Source organism: Eptatretus burgeri, chromosome 10 (genome assembly GCF_056783735.1).
Source record: "Eptatretus burgeri isolate ZD-2024b chromosome 10, Ebu_testis_v1, whole genome shotgun sequence".
NCBI lineage: Eukaryota > Metazoa > Chordata > Myxini > Myxiniformes > Myxinidae > Eptatretus > Eptatretus burgeri.
In genome coordinates, this window is record NC_140970.1 from 8,947,284 (window position 1) to 8,970,106 (window position 22,823).

At 38.7% G+C, this 22,823-nt stretch overlaps 1 protein-coding gene across 1 annotated transcript in view; it reads left to right on the forward strand.

Annotated features, from left to right (window-relative positions):
- Window positions 1–22,823, forward strand: part of LOC147017924 (broad substrate specificity ATP-binding cassette transporter ABCG2-like) — a 226,472-nt gene that overhangs the window by 123,947 nt on the left and 79,702 nt on the right. Inside the window, exon 10 of the mRNA XM_085897017.1 lies at window positions 2,030–2,119. Within this exon, the coding sequence (XP_085753143.1) occupies window positions 2,030–2,119 (90 nt within the window). The remainder of the gene's footprint in view (window positions 1–2,029; window positions 2,120–22,823) is intronic.

Here is a 22,823-nt window from a genome sequence, read left to right on the forward strand (position 1 = left end):
AGTTTCTGTATGTGCCATCAACGCTGCGATTCGCTGAAGTCAACTTTTTTTAGGGGCAGAGCATAGCAAGTTGTGAAAAGCACAATAAATGATCGAAATATTGCTCTAATTATCCCATTTTTGATTAAAAAAAAAACGGGTGATTTCTTCACGAGGAAGGTCAAGTTAATATATAAATAACCAGAAAGTTTTGCATGTCAGGGGACCTTTAAGTCCAATGGGGGCTAATAATATTTACGTTGGTGCAAATTCACTTCTTAATCCAGGAAGGGAAGTTCTAACGTTACCTTGTATTTTATAAATGCAGCTTAAATATTCCAATTGTTTTGATTAATGGCCTTTTCCATCCACCACTGTGCTCCTTCTATACACATCATGCCAAGGAACATAATACTGGACTGCAAGTAGTCATGTTGGGGCTCGAACCCCAGACCTTGAATTACAATGCTGTAATTATGAGAGACACAATCATCAACAAATATAATGGCTTAACACAGCAAGGATAATGTACCTTCACACACAATATAATATGTCAAGAACAGGTCTATAATTTTCCTTTATTCCTCAATCAATAAACCCAACGAAAGATCACTTAAACGAAATCAAACACAAAAATCACTTTAACCAAATCAATTGAATAAACTAACAATTAAAAAAAACTAAACTAACAATTAAACTAACAACCAGCCAGTTAAATAGTTAACCAAACACCCGTGCACAGGTCGAACAGAATGCGAGAGCGAATATAACAATATGCTCTGTTTATCTTCAGTCACCCCTGCTTTTATATTCTTTTTAGCGAAGTACTCTGGAGAAAGACCCTTTTTGCGGTGAGTGGCTCAACCTGTTCTTGCACAGAGCATCTCTCATGGTTTAGCCGATAAGAATGTGGGTCTGGAGAAGCGCTATGTATAGGAGTCTTCCTCCGGGTTGAACAATTAACAAGGTCCCTATTGTGGAACTTTCACAAGACATCTGCATTTCAAACACCGTATCTCTCTTCATCTTGAAGCATGAGAGGGAGAGAGAGAGAGAGAGAGAGAGAGAGAGAGAGAGAGAGAGAGAGAGAGAGAGAGAGAGAGAGAGAGAGAGAGAGAGAGAGAGAGAGATCGAGAGAGAGATCGAGAGAGAGATCGAGAGAGAGATCGAGAGAGAGATCGAGAGAGAGATCGAGATCCCGACCCCCCTTTCTGGGTCAGCAATGCTTTCCACATCACTATCGTGCTGTGGAGATGCGATATTCTCAGCATTGTATTTTACTTAGCTCCTGTCTGCATATACAATTCAGAGTTATATCTTAAATCATTAAAAAGCATCAGAATATTAATAAAACAGAAATTTAACTATATGCAAGCAATAAACAAACCTTAATCAAAGGAAAATATTAACAGCAAGTTTTACGAGAAAGAAAAACTGAAATCGCTCTTTCAGCCCTCAGTCATTGATCACAATGAAGGCACCAACCCTAATAGTCAGGCAGCTTAGGACCAGATTTAAGATGGATATGGACTTTCCGGACAAAAGCGTCAATTTTTTCACACGTTACCCACTATCTTAGCTTTCCATTTTTGATGGGAACCACTTCCTCTGAATACATTATGGTTGCCATCTTGGATTTTCAAGATGGCCACCATGTAAAAACCTATATCTACCAATATCTCAGTTTCTAAGCCACTTAGGATCACAATCTTGAGACATCATGTATCGCCCCGAATCAGAACTTACATCTCTATACGAGTTTTAAAGATGGCCACCATAATGTATTTGGAGGAAGTGGTTCCTACCAAAAATGGAAAGCTAAAGCCTATGGGAAGCATGTGGGGAAAATTTAACGCTTTTGTCCAGAACATCCACATCCATTTGCTAACTGCCTTACTATAATAACGGTCCACGCTCAAATACAATAATTATTTCACATTTTCCTTTTGATTTGATACTTTATCTCGGTCTACATTGTGTTGTTTTGACAATGTCATTATTATTTTTCTCATGTAGCTATTTGAATTGACATGTTCACACTGTTTTGCAGGGTGGGTGCAATGTTCTTTCTGACATCAAACCAGTGCTTTGGAAGCCTGTCAGCTGTAGACCTGTTCATTAAGGAGAAGAAGATATTTGTGTGAGTAATTTGACCCTTTGTATGATGTGGAAATAATAAATGATTTGGATATCAATACCAGACCATCAAATCAACCTCATTTTATTGGTCCCCTACCAGTTTCACCGGAGAAAGCTCAAGGTTTGCTTTCCGTCTGTCTGTCCATCTGTCCCACCTGTGGTTTTTCCGACTTTTTCGCCCCATACTTTTTGACATGTTCAACTGAAACTTGATACATGGCTTTAGTATAACAAGTTACAGAAGAAGTTTGAGTTTTAGGGCATTTTCTCATTTTTTCAGTTATGCCCTTTTTGGACTTAGAAAATATCACATCATTACAGGACATGCATTGCAAAGCAATTCTCACTCATGTTATCTTATTTTTTCCTGTAGCAGCATTTACCATCGATAGAGGTACATCCTCTAACTTATTGGTTTTTAAATTGATTCGCATATTTGTTTTATTTACCTTTGTTTTAGATATTTTTTCAATAAGACTTATTTGATATTTTTCACATTCATTATGTTTTCCATTTATATACCAAGACTGAGATTTTCTCCACTCTTTAGTTTGACTAATACTTGGTTCGACCATTTATATATTGTGAAAAACGCGGCGGTAGCCCTTAAAAACCCTAACCCATCTTCCCATCGTTAAAACTTGTGCCCATATGGAACACAATCTATTCTATTCACTCTATCATACAATACCCATATGGAACACAATCTATTTTATACACTCTATCATACAATATCCATATGGAACACAATCTATTCCATTATCTAAAATAAATCTCTTATCATCAAAGGCTCCTAATGTCTTTTTATTTATTTCTTCACTATATATCTTATGTTTATAACTTCTTATTGTATTCATTTTCCTATATTCTTCTTTCTTATTCATCAAACAATTATAATAATTTCTAAAAGTTATTGATTTCTTTATTACATATTTCTTTATTCCCTTTAACCTTTTATCAATCTGATCACCATACTTATAAGCATATGCCTTTGCTCTCAAACCAATAAACTCACTCATTACTTTTCCACCCAACTCATCCTTAAACTTGCCAATAACCTTTTCATTCTTTATTGAAAATAACTCACTCTTGTTACTAAAATTACTTGTATCATATACTCCAATATTTTTCTTCATATCTTCATAAACATCATCAGTTTTTATATCTAGGATAAAACTATCAGTGTCCATATACAACAATGAAACATTTTCACCATACTCTTTCTTTAAGTCATTATACAAATAATCATACATCAATATCTTTGATAAATCAAGAACTGCTGTTCCAATATAAATTGGTTTATCCATGACAATACTTTCCTTTTTCATATGAATAGCAGAAAAGTTCTCTGAAAAAACCTCTTCTCTCTCAAAACTTGGTTTATTTATCAATCTAGAAGCTTCTTTCCAAGATGTTGCAAATCTAATGTTTTGCCTGTTTCTAACATTCTCCATTGTCTTTCCAAAGACAGCATTATTCATCAATTTATAGAATTCCCCTTCAAATTTTACTTTTGTATTTGTTCTCATATCTGTATTGAATTTAATATACTTTTTCATCCAAGGACTTTGTTTAAATTTTAAAACTCTATGAATTTTAGCTACTCTCAACCCAGCAGATAAATATTGTCTCAAGTTCCTTTGATGCAAAACATATCCCTCTTTATCATAGAATGTTGTTAATAACTTTTCTGTTGATTTGCCTTTAATATTAAAACTTTTATGATAATCACTGAACCATTCTTTCTTTGGGGTTTCTTTCTCACATGCAAAAGGAAGCTTATTATGAAGCTTATGCTTATTATGAAGATCACTCGGGTACTTCAAATCAACTTCAAAATAATAACCTTCTTCTTTGTCATTCAATTTCTCTTGAGAAGAAATAACAATATTCATCAAAGCCTTTTCATAATCCTTTTCTTCCACCCACTCTAATTTACCATAAGGCAGAGATTGAGACATTGCCCATCCATACAAATTATTAGCGTCAAAGTACATCAAATAATTACTATCTTTTTCACTCTCATAATTTGGAAGATATTTATTATTTGCTTTAGCATATCTTTTTGAACATACTTGTGATATTCCACCTCTCTTAGACTTCTCAATCATCAAAAGCATATCTACATCACTGACTAAATCTATATCTTGTTTTGTCATTTTCAACATTGCACTCCAAGCTAAACCAGGAGCTGTGAAATAGTGGGCAGGATCTAATCCATAACAATTTTTATTATGACAGAGTGATCTAAAAGCTTCAAACACATCAGCTAACAATAAAACATCTGTTTTTAGATACAAATCATGATATTCTCCAAGGTTCTTTATCTTAAATATTTTCCAAATTTCTTGTGCGTGTTTATATTCCTTATCACTTATCTCTTCTTCATAAAGGTTATTATAGAAACTTTCTTTTGAAGGAAGTTGTGTTTCTTTAAATCTCATAAATGAATCCATATAACCATAAGGATAAATTCCCTTACTTGTAAGAATTTTCTCTTTACTTTGAATTTCATTCCTTGTTTCAATTTCCTCTCTAGTTAGAATTCCCTCTTTAATCAGAATTTCATCTATAATCAGAATTTCCTCTTTAGTTAGAATTTCATTCTTTGTTCGAATTTTCTGTATAATTAGAATTTCATCTTTAGTAAGAATTTCTTCATTCATTTCCTCATTAATTAGAATTTCCTCTTTACTTTGAATTCTCTCTTTAATCTGAATTTCCTCTTTAGTTAGAATTTCCTCTTTTGGAAAGAATGAATTAAGATTTGGAAAAGAGCCCGTGGAGCTTATATTTGATGGTCGGAAGGCTAGTGGTGTTCCCATAAACTTGTAAGAATCAAGAAACCGAATACGAGTTAAAGGTTTTGTGAATATCATTTTTGTAAATAAAATATACTTTTGACTTGTCTTTGTTATGGCAGAAATATTCCCTGGTGTTTTTGAAAGTTCATTTATAAATAGATGTGTATCATAGTTGGCGCTGTTGTGAAGAAAGACTGGAATAAAAGAAGGTAATTTATAATTAAGATTACAACAGGAATGAGCGGGACCTCTATATTTACCAGTAAGATGACAATGATCCCTAACTTTAGACTCCTCAATTTCCTCCTCACAAATATGACAGATATTGTTCTTTCTAAATTCTAAGTTTTCTTCTTCGGTTAATTTCATCGATTCATTTGTTTCTTTCATTCATTTAGTTAGTCTTATACAATCCTTTTCTAATCATTTTACAAACTCTTGTGAAGCTTTTTTCCAGTATAATGTTCAAGTTTATTACACTTTTCTCCAACAGATGATTTGATATAATAACAGAAACCACAAGGAATATGTTTTTGATATTTATTTGTATGTGATTCTTTTGGATTCGGCGAAGCAGTATTTATCTTTTTTAGGATACATTCAAAATCAGCGTATATCACAAATGGGTGCATGATAGATTTATTATTATCTTCAAAAGAAATCTTTTCACGAGGTTTAGGCATTGTAATTACAGCTGATTTATGATTACTACAATATTTTGAATGTTGTTCTAATCGTTCTTTTGTATGATATGAATTAAGACATCGCTTGGAAGGATATATTTTGTTTGCTGTTCTGAATAACTGAGCAGAGATTAATCTTGATTAATTATAATTGATGTATGTATAATGTGAATTTTTTCCAACACTAAAATATAAAAGATCAATGTGTGTTTCTTCATTTTTATAGTTGTTTGAAATTTTTAATATTTGAACTTTGTTTGTATCCGTTAATCCATATACATTAATAGAAAGATTATTCTTTTTCTCAAATTTAGGAATATCTGTTAGTGGCATTGGGAATTTAAAATCTTTAATGTCCAAGGTATTCTCAAATATTGTTTTACCCTTTTTTATTATTATTTTTTTTTTTACTAATATTACGAATACTAATTTTATTTTTTACTAATATCTCATATTTCATACATTGTTTTACTCTTTCTGAATTACAATTTGGTGGATGTCAGTGAGCAAGAACAGACCAGAGAAAACATTTATTATCATTGTTCTTAATATTAACAACTGCCTTCTTTCGTTTTATTTATTTTGGTAATTCAATATAAGAAGCTTGAAGAGGGTTTGATTTTAGAATGTGTATATCTAAAAAGATGATTTTTTTTAATATGAAATCCACTTCCTACCACTGTATTATCAACATCCTCCTCTTGTCTTGATAGTTCTTCATAAACCCCACTATTCAAAAAATATTGAAATGATGTTATAAAATGAAGATCTGTTCTCATATAAGGAGTTTGTTCTTCATCTTGTCTTTTCATATTCATTTTCACTCCCATATAAAACTTTAAAGTTTTCATTTCTTTTAATGTCTTTCAAATAACTTTTTCAACATCAGGTTTCACTATTTCAATTGATTCAGCTATTGATGATGGACCGGGTTCTCCAAATTGAAAAATCCTCATTTTTATATTCCCTTTAAATGCCGCATCAGTGTTTTCAATATAATAGTCTCCCTTTACTTTAAACTCATTTTTATTGTGTTTTTGTGATTGAAGATGTCTGTTATAACTACTCTTCAAAACATCCTTTGAGCAGATATCACAATGTTTTCTTTCCAACTCACGAGGAGATATTTGATGAAATAGATTAAATGTATGTTTGTTGGTTTGAAGGTGTTTTTTATAATGTTGAGATTCGTGATTACAAACATCGCAGTATGTTGTATTCACCATTTTTATACAATAAAACTTTGCTTAAACTTAAACTTTCTTGATGAAAATTTCGTTTAATTTATAGGTGAATCTGTGCTTAAAACCATTTTATCCTCCAACTTTTTTCACTTAATAAATGCAATGTTTCAAAACACAAAAGACAAGTTTCAAGCAATCTCTTCATTTGTAAAAGATACTGAGAAATATGTCAAGGATGTAAAATTGAACAAAGATAAATATTACAACGATTGGATAAAAACAATTAAGGTGGATAAGATGAGTTCTTCAATTTCCTTCAGTGGAAGGGCTTTTAGTTTACCTGGTAGAACATCAATTAAAGTTTCTCTAACAAAAGTTTCTCCTCTCCTTCTGGTAATATATTCAAAACGAGAAAAAGCAATGAAACAAGAAAAAGTATCAAAAAACAAAAACCTTATGGATGAAGCTATGGAAAGAAAAGATAAGACCATCTGTAATATGCAAGGAGAAATTTGTATTTATTTCAACAACCCTAAAGATGTAAATCCTGATGAAATAAAGGATGTTAATATATCAGGTGAAATGACATTTCATTCAATAGCAGTTAAGGATCATTTTAAAATTACCTTTAATATAAAAAATGTTGTAGTTGAATCTGGTAATGAAAAAAAGTATATAGATATCGATGTTAATATCATTAAATATGAGTCAATATGCAACTGAAAGTAGAGATGAATTTCAGTTTCAGTAAATTTTACTTTATTACAAGCAATTAAAGAAATTAAGAAAGGCAAAACTCAGTTGTCCCCCCAAGAACGACAGAAAATAATTCAAATACTTGGGTCAGGGTTTCAAAAGTTTTAACATCTTTTTTCCGAAATAAATACAAGTATGGAAGCAATTGATAGTATCTATGATTTGGATGATACCATTATCATCTCAAACTCCACTAAAAAAGAAGATTACTTCAAGGTAAATGCAATAACTGGAACAGACTGGAATGCAAATGGTACAAAAAGTTTTGAAATAAATAATCAACAAACCTATTTGAATCTATCCGAAAGTTTCTTGTTGTGTAAATTTAAATTCACTAAGGCTGGGAATAATACAAACGCTGCACTCGTAAATTATTTCTTCTGGAAAATGTTTGATGGTGTTCGTTTGTACATTGGAACACAAGAAGTTGAAGCGGTTGATTATGTCTCTGCTGTATCTGAAATGATGAAATTTACACTCTATACATTCAGTGATAGAATGGGAAAGGGGTCTGTCGAAGGTTTTATTCCTGATATGTCAATGGCAACAACCACAGACCCTGGATATACTCAAAGGAAAGGAACGTATACTGATGATACAAAAGCAGTTAATAGTTTTACTGTGGCAGTTCCTCTTAAAGGTATATTTGGATTTTGTGATCATGATAAAGTTCTGTACGGTCTTAAAATTAGATTTCAACGACAAAGGAATGATAATGAAAATAGATTACTTTTTGGTGTTGCGAGTGCTTTTGGTGATCAGAATAAATTTGTAATTGATGAAATGAGTTGGTATATTAGTGAATATACTCCTAATCTTAAAACAGAAGAGATGTTGAACAGAAGACTTAACTCAAAGAAACCACTCAGTGTATCATACCTCAAAAGAAGATGTCAACACGTTAAACTAAACCAAACCACTTTCAAGTGGAATTTGGGTGTTCTGGAAGGAAAGCCACGATATCTGTGGATCATTTTTAAAAAGCCAGATGGTGATACTGCGACTGATAAGAATAATGCATTGAGTGATAATGCAAAGGTGAAACAACTTCGCGTTTCTCTGGATGGAACATTTTATCCACGAGATAGATTGGAAATTAATTGGGAAAAACAATGATTTTGCTGAAGCATGCAAGTCTTACCAAAAGGTGTGTGAAAGTAATGGAAATAAAGAACCTATTTTGGATATGACAGCATTTAAAAGTTTGTCTACAATCTATGCGTTTGACCTGAGCACTCAAAAGGAAACTATAAAGTCGAATCGAGTGGATACTTCCCTATACGTTGAAAGAGGAGAGAGTGAAGAAGTTGATACATATTGTTTGCTTTTGGAAGAAACAGAATTGCAGATTAATACAGATAATGGTGTTATGATTAGTCTCACATAATTTTTTGTAAAATAAATGAGTGGCAAAGTACCAACTGGGGTATATGTTAATCAAATCAATCTTCATAAACTATCATCTTGTGTTCAAAATCAAAAGCCTTGCACGATTAACGTTAATGCAATTCAGAGAAAAGGAGCAGTAAGAATTGATGTTTTGCTCACAAGAGAACAGGTTAAAATCTTGAATGATACTGGCTCACTTAAAATTAAAATGACAAAACCAATGTTGAAAAAATATTCAATAAGAGAGACGAGTGGAGGATTTCTCCCTGTTCTAATTCCTTTATTTGCTGGTTTAAGTGCGGTTGGAGCATTGACGGGTGGTATTTCAACAGCGGTGAAAACTGCCAATGAAAGGAAGGCTCAACTCCAGGCTCAAAAAGAAATGGAAAGACAAAACAAAGAGTTGGAGAAACAAATTTGTGGAAGTGGTGTAATTGTAGATTTTGCTGAAAAATTTGAAGGTCTGCCTGATAAAGCGAGATTGTTAGTTGGAGATATGCTTTCTTCTCTCGCACAAGCAGGTGTAAAATTAACTAAAAGAGGTAATGGATTATATCTTTCTAATAAATAAACGAGCATTGATGAGTGGTTTAAATAATTTGGAAGGAACACAACATCAAATTTACAACTTGTCAAATATTGTAAGAAATTAAAAATTCATAATGTGGTTATTTGTATGAGAGATGCATTAACAAATATGCCTTAACATACAAAGAATATTATGAACTTCGAAGATAATAATGGGAACGGTTCTCATTGGGTTTGTATTTTTAATAGTCAAGACAAATATTATTTTGATAGTTTTGGTCTTCCACCACCTGTTGAAGTCATAAAATTCTTTCAGAATGGTGTTTATCAAACATTTCAAGTCCAATAATTAAATTCCAAGTGTTGTGGTCAATTATGTCTCTATGTGTTATTGCAACTCAACAAAAATAAAAAAAATTATGACATTATTTTTAATCTAAGAAAAATGACTTATGTTGGTAAAGATGGTTCTATCTTTGGTGTATCGCAAGAACTGGATATTGATTTATCAAATTATTACACAAAGGCACAGGCTGAATGACATAAATATAATATAACCAAAAATATTAATATGAAAAATGCTTAAAATAAAAAAAAATATCCAAGCCGAACTGATGCGAATGACTTGGTGAGATTAAGCGATTTATCACAATATATATATATCCTTAAATAAAACGGCCGTGTATTCCAAAGATACAGAAGTGTTGATTTTATCTCCAGGTCATACAGAATTCACAGTTTGAATTAAAATAAATTTTTGTAAAGAAGGGCGTATCATTTGTATGAGAATAGAACAATGGGGGTATGACATGAATGACTTAGGGTATAATTGGTCATTTAAAATTGACCTAGAAGACCTGGAACAATTAAATCAGTCTCGTAAGGAAGAATATTATCCACTTGGTATAGAGAAGTTTTGTGGAGCCACGATTTGTAAACAACAAATAAAAGAATTTAATAAGGGTAAATATAATAATGGTTTTGCCCGAGTTTATATCATGAAAACAGAAAAAACAGGATTATGTATAATAAGTAAGGAAATACAAAATTATTTAACTATGGGAAGATGGGGAGGTGTTTCGTGCCATAATATTATTCTAACATATATTTCTAATACATAAATGACAGCAAGAAGGCTTCAAGAAAATTATCATTTCTGTGTCCAAGCATACCTTCAAGAAAAGGGGATTCGGTATTTTAATAAATATGTTCTACAACATAAGAATGAGGTATTTTCAATAAAAGATTGGCATTATGCTGATGTTGATAAACCGACAACTTTAGATTTAATTAGAATGTTAAATAATGAAAAAAAATTTAAGTTAAGAAAAGGTATGGGTCTTTTAGAAATTCAAAATAAATTTTATTGGTTTCCTGTTGTAAAAAAAGATATTTTGGATACAGGAATAACAAGAAATCCTGATGAATATATGTATGATATTCTATGGGGTGTAAGTGATTCATGGACAGTAAGGGACGAGGAAGGAGTTGAAGAAGAGAGGGAAGAGAGAGAGGGAGGAAAGAGCGAGAATGAATAAATATCAAAATATGGAAACCAGTGAGATTAAAAAACGATTGGTGGTATTACAGAAAATAACTCAACCCACCGAGGAGGAAAACAAAGAATTGACAAGTCCATTTGCAATACTTTCGACAAGACTATTGACATCGACAAGATATTCATTTGAATTCAAGTTTTTCCATTTTTTTTCTTAAATAAATGGAGGAGAGAGTGAAGGCATTTCTAAGGATTCTTTATGTTTTAAAAATTAAGATTCAAATGTATATGTTGGAATCTAAAAAGGTTTTGCACTCTGCAGGAATTATTTCTCATAAATAAATGAGTTATTGTCTCAAATGTAATAAGAAAACTAATACTAAAAATATTTCCTATATTAAAAGTAAAAATAACAGGGTTATACAAAAAGGTATATGTTCGGTGTGTGGTCAAAAAAAAAAATCAATTTATCTCCAAACACAAACTCGGAGGAGATATACAAAAGTTTTTATCAGGAAATAAATTTACAACTACTGGAATACCAGGGGAATTACATCTACCAGGGTATTCTTTCTGTGGTCCAGCCACAAACTTGGATAAAAGATTAGATGAGACAGACAATCCTAAATCATGGAGTAAACCCATCAATAGAGTTGATGAAGTGTGCATGAGACACAATATTGATTATGGGAATACCACAACTTTGGAAGAAAAGCATGAAGCCGATAGAGAAATGTAGAATTTGTCTCTGATACAAAATCCAACCTTGAGAGAAAAAGTTGATCGGTTCATCTTGAAGAAGATGATCAGTGCTAAATTGAAACTTGGACTTGGAAATTCAAAAAACTTATAGGCTCTAATAATGTCATTAAGACTGAAGAGCAATTAGCTGATGAATTACATAAACCAATATTCACAAATTTTCGTTGAAGGAAGGTTTATTCCAAGGAAGTTGATTATATCTGGTCCGCTGATTTGATTGAACTCAATAATGATAAGGGGTACAAGTATGCTTTAACCGTTATTGATTTGAGGAGTAGATACGCATGGGTTGTCCCTTTAAAAAACAAAACAGGTAATACTCTGATGTGAGCCTTTCAACAGATATTGAATAAAAGTAAGACAAAACCTAAAAAATTGTGGACTGATGAGGGTAGAGAGTTTTATTACAAGACATTTATGAATTTTCTAAAAAATAACAGTATTACATTATACAGTACCTTTAATGAAGGGAAGGCCGTTGTTGTTGAACGTTTTAATCATACCCTAAAAGAGAGACTATATAAAAAAATTCACAGAACTTGGTTCACAACAATGGTCATCTTTTATTCAGGATATTGTGGATAAGTATAATGACACGATTCACACGTCAACGAATATGAAACCATCACAAACATTTACAAAATTAAAATATGAAAAAGAGATTAATATCAGAAAACCTAAGTTCAAAGTTGGTGATATCGTGAGAATATATTGGTGGAAATCTCATTTTGAAAAAGGTTATATTAAACGATGGACGAACGAACTTTTTAAAATTGTTTATGTAATATATACGGTTCCTTGGACTTATAAGATATATGATTTAGAAGGGGAAGAGATTTTAGGTTCGGTTTATTCACAGGAGTTACAAAAGACAAAACTAAGCAGATAATACCCGTGGTAGCAATGGGTTGGTCCTTCACTCCCTCCTACTACACACCGTTGTGGACACTCGAGGGCCAAGTCCGAGGTGTATAACAGTATATAATGTGTGTGAAGGGGGACGTTCTTAGATCTGTGAACCCCAAACACAGAATCCTCAACTGAATCGTCAAGGCTTAACTTTTATTTGTTGATGTGTGTGTGCAATGGGAGCAATGGGTTGGTGCTTCACTCGCTCCTACTATACACCGTTGTGGACACTCGAGGGCCAAGTCCGAGGTGTATAACAGTCTATAATGTGTGTGAAGGGGGATGTTCTTAGATCTCTGAACCCCAAACACAGAATCCTCAACTGAATAGTCAAGGCTTAACTTTTGTTTGTTGATGTGTGTGTGTGTGTGTGTGTGTGTGTGTGTGTGTGTGTGTGTGTGTGTGTGTGTGCAATGGGAGCAATGGGTTGGCGCTTCACCCCCTCCTCCTATACACCGTTGTGGACACTCGAGGGCCAAGTCCGAGGTGTATAACAGTATATAATGTGTGTGAAGGGGGACGTTCTTAGATCTGTGAACCCCAAACAGAATCCTCAACTGAATTGTCAAGGCTTAACTTTTGTTTGTTGGTGTGTGTGTGTGTGTGTGTGTGTGTGTGTGTGTGTGTGTGTGTGTGTGTGTGTGTGTGTGTCCGTCCGTCCGTCCCAACCCTCACATTCAAAATCTCAACCCCAACCCCCCAAACACAATGTCTTTTTCAAAATGAGATTTCCACCTATATATATTTTTTACGTTTTTTTTTTTTCTCTTTTTCCAATTCTGTCTTTTAAGGCTTTCAGGTTTGATGACGTAGAAAGGGGAGTAAGAACTTTCTTGATAGGTTTAGATCCCAAAGAGTGGTAGCATTTCAAGTCTCCAAAATAAACCCAACTTTCCAAGTCTCCAAGGTATAACCACATTCCTGTTGAGTTTCCAAGATACGTATCACATTGTGAGTTATCAAGCCAGACCCACATTTCAAGTCTCCAAAAATATTACCATCTATCCAAGACTCCAAGGTAGAATCACAATTTCCAGAAATATTGTGGGTTTCAGTGATAGATCTCACATAGTATAACTGTGGATCATCAAGGAAATCTCCATTTTTCCAATTTTTATGGGTTTCAGTGATAGATCTCACATAGTATATCTGTGGATCATCAAGGAAATCTCCATTTTTCCAATTTTTATGGGTTTCAGTGATAGATCTCACATAGTATAACTGTGGATCATCAAGGAAATCTCCATTTTTCCAATTTTTATGGGTTTCAGTGATAGATCTCACATAGTATAACTGTGGATCATCAAGGAAATCTCCATTTTTCCAATTTTTATGGGTTTCAGTGATAGATCTCACATAGTATAACTGTGGATCATCAAGGAAATCTCCATTTTTCCAATTTTTATGGGTTTCAGTGATAGATCTCACATAGTATAACTGTGGATCATCAAGGAAATCTCCATTTTTCCAATTTTTATGGGTTTCAGTGATAGATCTCACATAGTATAACTGTGGATCATCAAGGAAATCTCCATTTTTCCAATTTTTATGGGTTTCAGTGATACATCTCACATAGTATAACTGTGGATCATCAAGGAAATCTCCATTTTTCCAATTTTTATGGATTTCAGTGATACATCTCGCATAGTATAACTGTGGATCATCAAGGAAAACTCCATTTTTCAAAATGTCTGAAATTTGTGAGTCGCCAAGGTAAAACTTGTATTCTGGCTCATCAAGGTATAACTTGTTCAGGGGGTATTGTCTTGATAACTCGCAATGAGTACTATTGTTGCAAAACTCCTTTTCAGGACTTTGCTGGTCTCCAAGGTATAACTCTTTGGTTGGGTCATCAAGGACGAACTGGTTCTGTGGGTCTTGGTCGCTCAGACGGTCTTCAACCAAGCCAACAATTTCGCCCCAAGTTGTAGCCAAAGCAGTATTTTAATTTCATATTTCAGATACAATTTCCTGTGAGAGAAAATAATAATGTATTAATTAAGTGATTTAATAATTAAATGAGTATGCTGCAATCAAACTTTGAAAATAGGAAAATAAAATCTTACCTCAACAGATAAGAGGTTTAAATCCAGTTCATCAACTTGAAGGTTTAGTTCCATACATGTTGTCGATCTCCAAGCAAGCACACAGCACACCATTGCCAGCAAAAAAATATGTTTAAAATGGAGCCTTGGCTTGAGGCTTTTATTGGGAAAGACTGGTGGGTGTGGTTTCCTTTGGAAATTCCATGGGCAAGCCCAGGCAAATTATTCAAAAGCCTAACATTCTCGAATTTTCTGATTTCTTTGTGAGTCAGAGATGAACTGGAAATGATGTAAGAGTAGGTGGGGCTTAGCAAAAGTGGGCGGGGTTTAGGAAAGTGGGCGTGGCTTACAAAAATACCTCAGAGTGGGCGGGGCTTAGAGAAAAGTTGGCGGAGCTTTGGGAAAGTGGGCGTGGCTTATGAAAACACCTCATGAAAACTGGGTGGGGCTGATCAAAAGTGGGCGTGGCTTAGGAATACCTCATGAAAAGTGGGCGGGGCTTCGGGGAAAGTGGGCGGGCTTAAAGAAACGTGGGCGGGGCTTATGGAAAGTGAGCAGGGCTTAAAAATAACCTGAGGCTCAGGAGGTGGTCAAACAAGAGCATTAAGAGAAGTTTATCATTTCGTAATGGCACAAAAGGGGTATCTTAAAAAATATAAAGATTCAAATGTTTTGTTTTTAAATATTTTAGATGGGGATTATTGTGCAAAGAAAATTAAACTATTGAAGGAATTTGAGAATGAACAAATATTTATAGGTTCAATGAGTGAGCTAAACAATATGCATTGGTTATTTGAAAAAGAGTGTCCCTCGGCTTACATGTTTCAGATATTTCTTTAGAATCACCTTTAACAAATCACATTACTACTTTACTACTTGAACAAATCTTTATCTTATTGCATTCGTTATTTGAAAAAAAGTGTCCCTCGGTTAAAAGAGGAGACAAATAAATATACCTGGGGATAAAAAGGGGGTTTACTTTTTAGGGAAAAAAAAATATGAATCGCTGAAAATCCCCCATTCATTTTCATGGGGAAAAGTATATATATATATATATATATATATATATATATATATATATATATATATATATATATATATATATATATATATATATATATATATATATATATATTGTTGTGGTTGACAAAATTCGCAAACCACCATTCAGGTCCCTTAGGTGAGATATCTCTGTAAGTATATGTGTAGTTAGGCCCAAACCCGTTGTTTAGAGGGAATAAATGTCATTCATTCGGGCTGCGACCCCTCTAGATAGCCGTTTTTCTTTTACTATCTTTATTTTGGACCAGCTGCCATTACTACCACCACCAACCACGTCTCAACAGCCATCACACAACAACCACCAACCGCAATGCCGCTTCACAACCACAGCCACGACCTTTACTGTCACAACTCGCCCTCGCAACCATCGCATCACCGTCATTCCCACGCCGCTTGTGGGCACCGATACTGGACTCGTGCAGGGCGCGCACCGAGCAGGGGTGCAAAAGCGCCGGCCTTTCCGAAGAAAACGGATCAAAAACGACTCACGCCCACTTCTGTTCCGTCCTATCGGTGAGCGTGGGGCGATTTGGCCCCGCCTCCAGGTGCGTTGGAGTAATATCACTATATGCAAATTCATGGATCAAAAAGCATTCACGCCCACTTTTCCTCGGTCCAATGGGGAGCCAGTTAGAGGTGAAGAGTCGGAGGTAAAGGGTCGAAGGTGAAGTAGCGAGGCCACGGGGCATATAAGGGGCCGCGCTCGCCAAACAGAGCAGTTCGGAGGGGAGAGAGTTAAGAGTTCGGAGTCAGTGAAGAGTTGGGACGAGTCAAGAGAGGAGTCGGAGAAGGCGTTTGGACGGAGCTGTGGAGAGGTGGCGGCGGCGAAGGCGGTCGAGGGGGTGCTCGTGTCGGAGTCGGGGAGCTGCGGAGGGAGAGGCCGGCGGCGCGACCGAGGTCGTGGTGGAGACGCTCGTCGCGGGACCCGAGACAGGGAGATATCCTCCTTCCCCCCGAGCATCAACAACCCCTTCCTGTTTCCCCCCGCGCTGAGATAGTGCGAGAAGGGGGCCCCGTTCCCACCCCCTACCAGACACTGTCCGCGAGGCCCGCGGAGTCGGGGCGCCACCGCCATCTTGCGGCTCATCATCAGACGGTTAGGCCCGACGCGGTCTCGGCCCCAGGCCCGCCTACCCCCCTCATTCTTGAGGGTGGTCCTTTTCTTTTGCTTTGAGTGTATGTGTTGTCGGCGCCGTCTGTGAAGTAAAACTGTATAAGTGTTGCCGTGTGCTCGGTAGTCGGTTAGATCTGCATTGTTGCATTTGCGTTTTGTGTATTATTGTGTTTCTTCTTCTTTTACATTTGCTTTTGGTGTAATTGTATATGTGTGCTTTCCGTTCATCGCGAAATAAATGTGCTTCATGTTGAACTGTTTTCCCGTTTCGCTTCGTCTTTTCCTTTATTGAATCTCCATCTTACTTCACGTAAAGGGTTGGTCGTGGGCTAAAACGCCCGATAATTAATCGAACCGTCGAGGCCGACGATAACACCGCTCAGTTATCCCGATAGTACGGAACGGGTCGCTTAAAGTGGCCCGTGTCCGAAGTCGACCTGCGGCGAGGTGCGATCGCCCGGTCTACCCTCCGTGTGGGTACTTAGGTAGGTCGAATTTGGCGAGCAACCCTATCCCACGCGGGGGGCCGGTTGGCACGATCGTGGTGAGTCCGAAAGGTCCACCCGTGACTAGTTCCCGGCGTTAGTTCGAGAGGGTCACGACGGGATTGTCCTTCCGGTGGGCGACGTGCCGCGATTCGAGTTACGTGGCCGTTCGCACGCCGGCGGGCGCGAATCCGCAACAATATATATATATATATATATATATATATATATATATATATATATATATATATATATATATATATATATATATATATATATATATATATATTCATCAACGTTTGAGCTTGGGTGCTCGAATCCGTGGACATCGTCTTGTCACGAGCCACATTCATTCGTGCTTTGACACTTTCCTCTCGTCCATGAAACATCACCAAGTACTCTGTGTCTTGTCTGCATACTGTCCATGTCTTGTCTGCATGTTGTTTCAGGTTTATCTCGCTCGAGTTCCCTTCGAAACCCGTAATCCGTAGCTCCCTAGTTAAGAACAGCTAATAGATTAATTATAACATTGTCGTGAATGCTTTGCTTGTGTTGTGTTTCCCCGATGTGTCCCCAATAAATCTGGCTGATTCGTTTGAAGTTGCCGCTTTGAATTAATTCGTGCCGTGCCGAGGAACGATCCGCTCGATTTGGATATAAAAACCAAAATGGTTACAGACTGGCAGAATTAGCTCGGTCTCTGACAAAACCTGTCTGTAACCGGGGTCTATTTCCCCAACTGGTAAGGTCCAGGGGTACATTGGTATCACGATTCGAGACGCGTGACCCGAGGCCTGTGCCGAGCTAGCCGGTGTTATAACCCCGGAGACGGCGGTGGTTAGGGTGGCGCCGAATCTGTAACATTTGGCTGTCGAGAGTAGGGTGCGAAAACCCAAACTGGTTACGGACAGTGATTGACGCACTCGTCCGAATCCGCCCCCACCCCCGAATCCTTCACAATATACGTGTGTGTGTGTGTGTGTGTGTGTGTGTGTGTGTGTGCGTGCGTGTCTGTGTGTGTGTGTGTGTGTGTGTGTGTGTGTGTGTGTGTGTGTGTGTGTGTGTGTGTGTGTGTGTGTGTGTGTGTGTGTGTGTGTGTGTGTGTGTGTGTGTATATATGTATATACATATATATATACATATATATATATATATGTATATATATATATATATATATGTATATATATATATATATATATATATATATATATATATATATATATATATATATATATACATATATATATATATATATATATATATATATATATATATATATATATATATATATATATATATATATATATATATATATACATACATACATACATATTGATGCGGTTCTTGGAACCACCTGCATCCAACAGATAGTGGTCTCAAGAGCATTATTGTATGTGTAGATAGTCCCTTTCCTTTTGTCTCGCGGGACAAAAAGGGTGTGTGTTGCGATGATCTCATAGCTAGGTTTGCTTACATCATTTTTTCTTCATTTCATCCCTACTCTTCTTTTTGTCTGATTATTCCTGAGGTAAATCTGAGCCACATGCGACTTTGCTGTGAGGTGGGCCCTCATAGAGGCTAGCGCGTCCGTCGCCGCTGCGGGGAAACGATGGCGTGCGAGCATTTAAGGCGCAGAGCCCTCCTTCCTAAGCGAGCCCTAAACCCAATATGTGCAGCGAGTCACTTCGCAGTGCGGTATTATCGACTTGAGCGTCCGATGATCTGGGGAAGATTGCCGGTTGCATTAAAAAGGCATACGAATGAATACCTCTTCAGAGGCTGCACGAATGGTGTTTTCACAACAAAGCAAACACAGCCAGCACGTTGCACATACTGCACATTACGCGTACGGAGGCCGATAAAGGCAACTCCACACCAATTTGAATGGGATGTGGGTGTGCGACGTAAATGCGGTGCGTTCCTTTTCAACCAAATATTTGACACATATCGGTGTTCACCCCGTGCACTTGCGAGCAGAGTCGTGCGGACATGGGTGCTGGACACGTGCATAATGGCCGAACCGCACGCACTGTATGGAATGTGCTCGAGGGCAGACACGTACGCCGCTCGCAAAACATGCATGCATTTATCCATAACGATGTACCTTCGGCCCTCGCTCGCAGCAGCGGATTCCCAGTGTATGGTGAGCGTCTTCTCGTCTCTACAGCCAGCGGGGCTGCGGTCGGGCAAGGGAGTGTTGTGCAGTGCGGGCCACGTTGGCGCGCATTGATCGGCACTGGTCGGACCCCCGGCGCTTTTTGCAGGACGATTCACGTGCCAATTTCATTGTGGGCGATTCATGTCAAGTCGTGGGGTCGGAGCGGAGTAATGCCGCTGTCTGAGATGGCCTTGCTGGAAACGAAGTGAGGCGGTTTCCAGCCAAAGTTTGCGGGCCACGTGAGGTGGCGGGGCCAATCGGAGCGCCCGATTCAGGTGATGACGTTTCGCTTCGGGGTGGCCCCTCCCCCCACGCTGCAAGTCCTATAAAGGTCAGAGCGGTCCCTCCGCCTCTCTCTTGGTCTTTCTCCACCTCTCTCCCGTTCTAGCCTTGCCCTCATCAACATCGCTGCGACCCGCCTCTTGCTGCCTGGACTCCGCCTCTCCCGCTCTGGCCTCGCCATTGACACCGCCACGACCTGCCTCCTGCTTTCTGGACTCTGCCCCTTCTCCACTCCAGCCCCTCCTTCAGGAACACGGTCTCCACACGTGCTGCTGAAGCAAGAGACGATGCGCCAGCTGTCGGGTACTGCACCACGGAGCATCCCCCCCCCCCCCCCCCGAAACGTATTGGTGGCGTGTCGTGCTGTCAAGCACAAAGGTGCTGAGATCCTCGCCTCAACTCCTTTCCCTTCCTGTTTCAATACTTTCTCTTCATTGAGTTTTCTGTGTCTGTATGTGTGCATGTGTGTGTTTGGCCTGGCGCCTGTCTGCTGAAGTAAGACTGCAGAAGATCGTTATTGTTGTTGTTATTATTTTCGCGTTAAGTCTGCTCTGTGTCCCCTTTTGTAAGTTGCCTGTTTATTTTCTGCACCACACCTCTCCCTCTATCTCTGCACAACGCACCCCAATAAATCCTGATTGTGCCACATACCATTCCTCGCCCATTGTTAATAAATTATTATTTGGGATGTTCCCTGCTCGTTTTTGTCTTTTCTTCCATTAATTCAGCATGGTCCGAATCCTAGTTTAGCCTGGACTTTATTCCCAACGATCCGTTCCCTTTAGCTGGTACGTCCTTGGCAGTGTCACTCGGCTGCGTCCGATCCGGTAAAGTGATCCGGTCCAGTAGAGTGATGCGGTTCGGACAAGGAATACCGAGGGCATGCTCCCCAGTAATTAAATCACGTGATTAATTGGGTAACCCGATTAACCCAGAGACGGGAGGACCCTAGGTCACGCAGTTGATTTATTTCCATGCATGGTCGGTTAAGCAACCCGCCACGTCACGGAATTGTTTGTGTGCGACGGCCGACAATGCTGGGGAGTCTGGTGTGAGCCAAGTTAGCTAACCCCACCTAGTGGTCTTCTCACCCGACCCCCAGCCCACAACAATATATATATATATATATATATATATATATATATATATATATATGTATATATATATATATATATGTATATATATATGTATATATATATATATGTATATGTATATATTGTTGCGGTATTCACGCCCGCCGGCGTGCTGACGGCCACGTAACTCGAATCGCGGCACGTCGCCCACCGGACAGACAATCCAGTCGTGACCCTCTCGGACTAACGCCGGGAACCAGTCACGGGTGGACCTTTCGGTCTCACCGCGATCGAGCCAATCAGCCCCCGCGTGGGATAGGGTTGCTCGCCAAATTCGACCTACCTAAGTACCCACGCGGAGGGTAGACCGGGCGATCGCACCTCGCCGCAGGTCGACTTCGGACACGGGCCACTTAAGCGACCCGTTCCGTACTATCAGAATAACCGAGCGGTGTTATCGTCGACCTCGACGGTTCGATTAATTATCGGGCGTATTCAGCCCACTACCAACCCTTTACGTGAAGCAAGATGAGGATTCAATGGGAAAAATGACGAAGCGAAGCGGGAAACAGTTCAACACAAAAGCACATTTATTCGCGGCACACGGGAAGCACACATATACAATTCCACCAAATGCACACAGAAAAGACACAATGCAATTTACACAAAAAGCAAATGTAAAAGCGAAAACACAATGCAGAGCTAATACCGACTACCGAGCACACGGCAACACTTATACAATTCTACCTCACAGACGGCGCCGACAACACATACCCAAAACCAAGGAAAAGAATACCCTCAAGAATGAGGCGGGCCTGAGGCCGAGACCGGGTCGCGCCTACCCGTCTGGTGATGAGACGCGGAGCGGCGATGGCGCCCCAACTCCGCGGACCTCGCGGACAGTGTCTGGCAGGGGGTGGGAAAGGGGCCCCCTTGGTCGCACTATCTCAGCGCGGGGGGAAACAGGAGGGGGTTGCTGATGCTCGGGGTATAGAGGATCTTTATTATGTGCGACGAGCGTCTCCACCTCGGCCAGGTCGCGCTGTCGGCCTCCCTCGGGTGCAGCTTCCTGCACGACGCGAGCACCCCCTCGTCTGGTGTCGCCGCCTTTCCACAGCTCCGTCCCCTCCGTTCCGACTCCAACGCACACGACGAGCAGCTCCACCGCCCGCGAAGTCTTGACCCTCTGCTTCCGACTCTCCTACTCTCCGCCTCTCCGCCTCGGGACTCTCCGACTCTGGACTCTTCGTTGGACTCTTCTTTGGACTCTCCCCTTCTCGACTCTCCGACCTTTCTGACTGACGAACACGGTCCTTTTATCCCCCCGTAGCTTCGCCTTTGACCCCCTCCCTTTGACCTTTCACCTCGCTCCCCATTGGCCCGAGAAAAAGTGGGCGTGAAGGCTTTTTGATCCATAAATTTGCATATATCGATCGTCCTGGAGGCGGGGCCAAATCGCCCCTCGCTCACCGATTGGACGGCAAAAAGTGGGCGTGTGTCGTTTTTGATCCGTTTTTGAAGCACAAAATCCGTGATTTTGTACACGCTGTTCGACGCGCGCCCTGCACGAGTCCAACACCGGTACCCACAGGCGGCGCAAGAACGGTGGCGATGCGACGGCTGCGAGGTGTGACGTGAAGGTCGTGGCGGTTGTGGTGAAGCGGCGTTGTGGTTGGTGGTTGATGTTGTGGTTGTGGTGGTAATCATGGCGGTTGGTCCAAAATAAAGATAGTAAAAGAAAAACGGCTATCCTGAAGAGTCGCAGCTCGCATAAATGACATGTATTCCCACTAGACAACGGGTTTGGGCCTAACTACACATATACTTGCCGAGATACCTCACCTAAGGGACCTGAATGGTGGTTTGCGAATTTGGTAACCACAACACTACCCCCTCCCCTTTTTACAGACTCGTCCCGAGTCGTCAAATTTTCGTGTGCCATCATGTGTAGTTTTCCCCTAGTACATTTTACC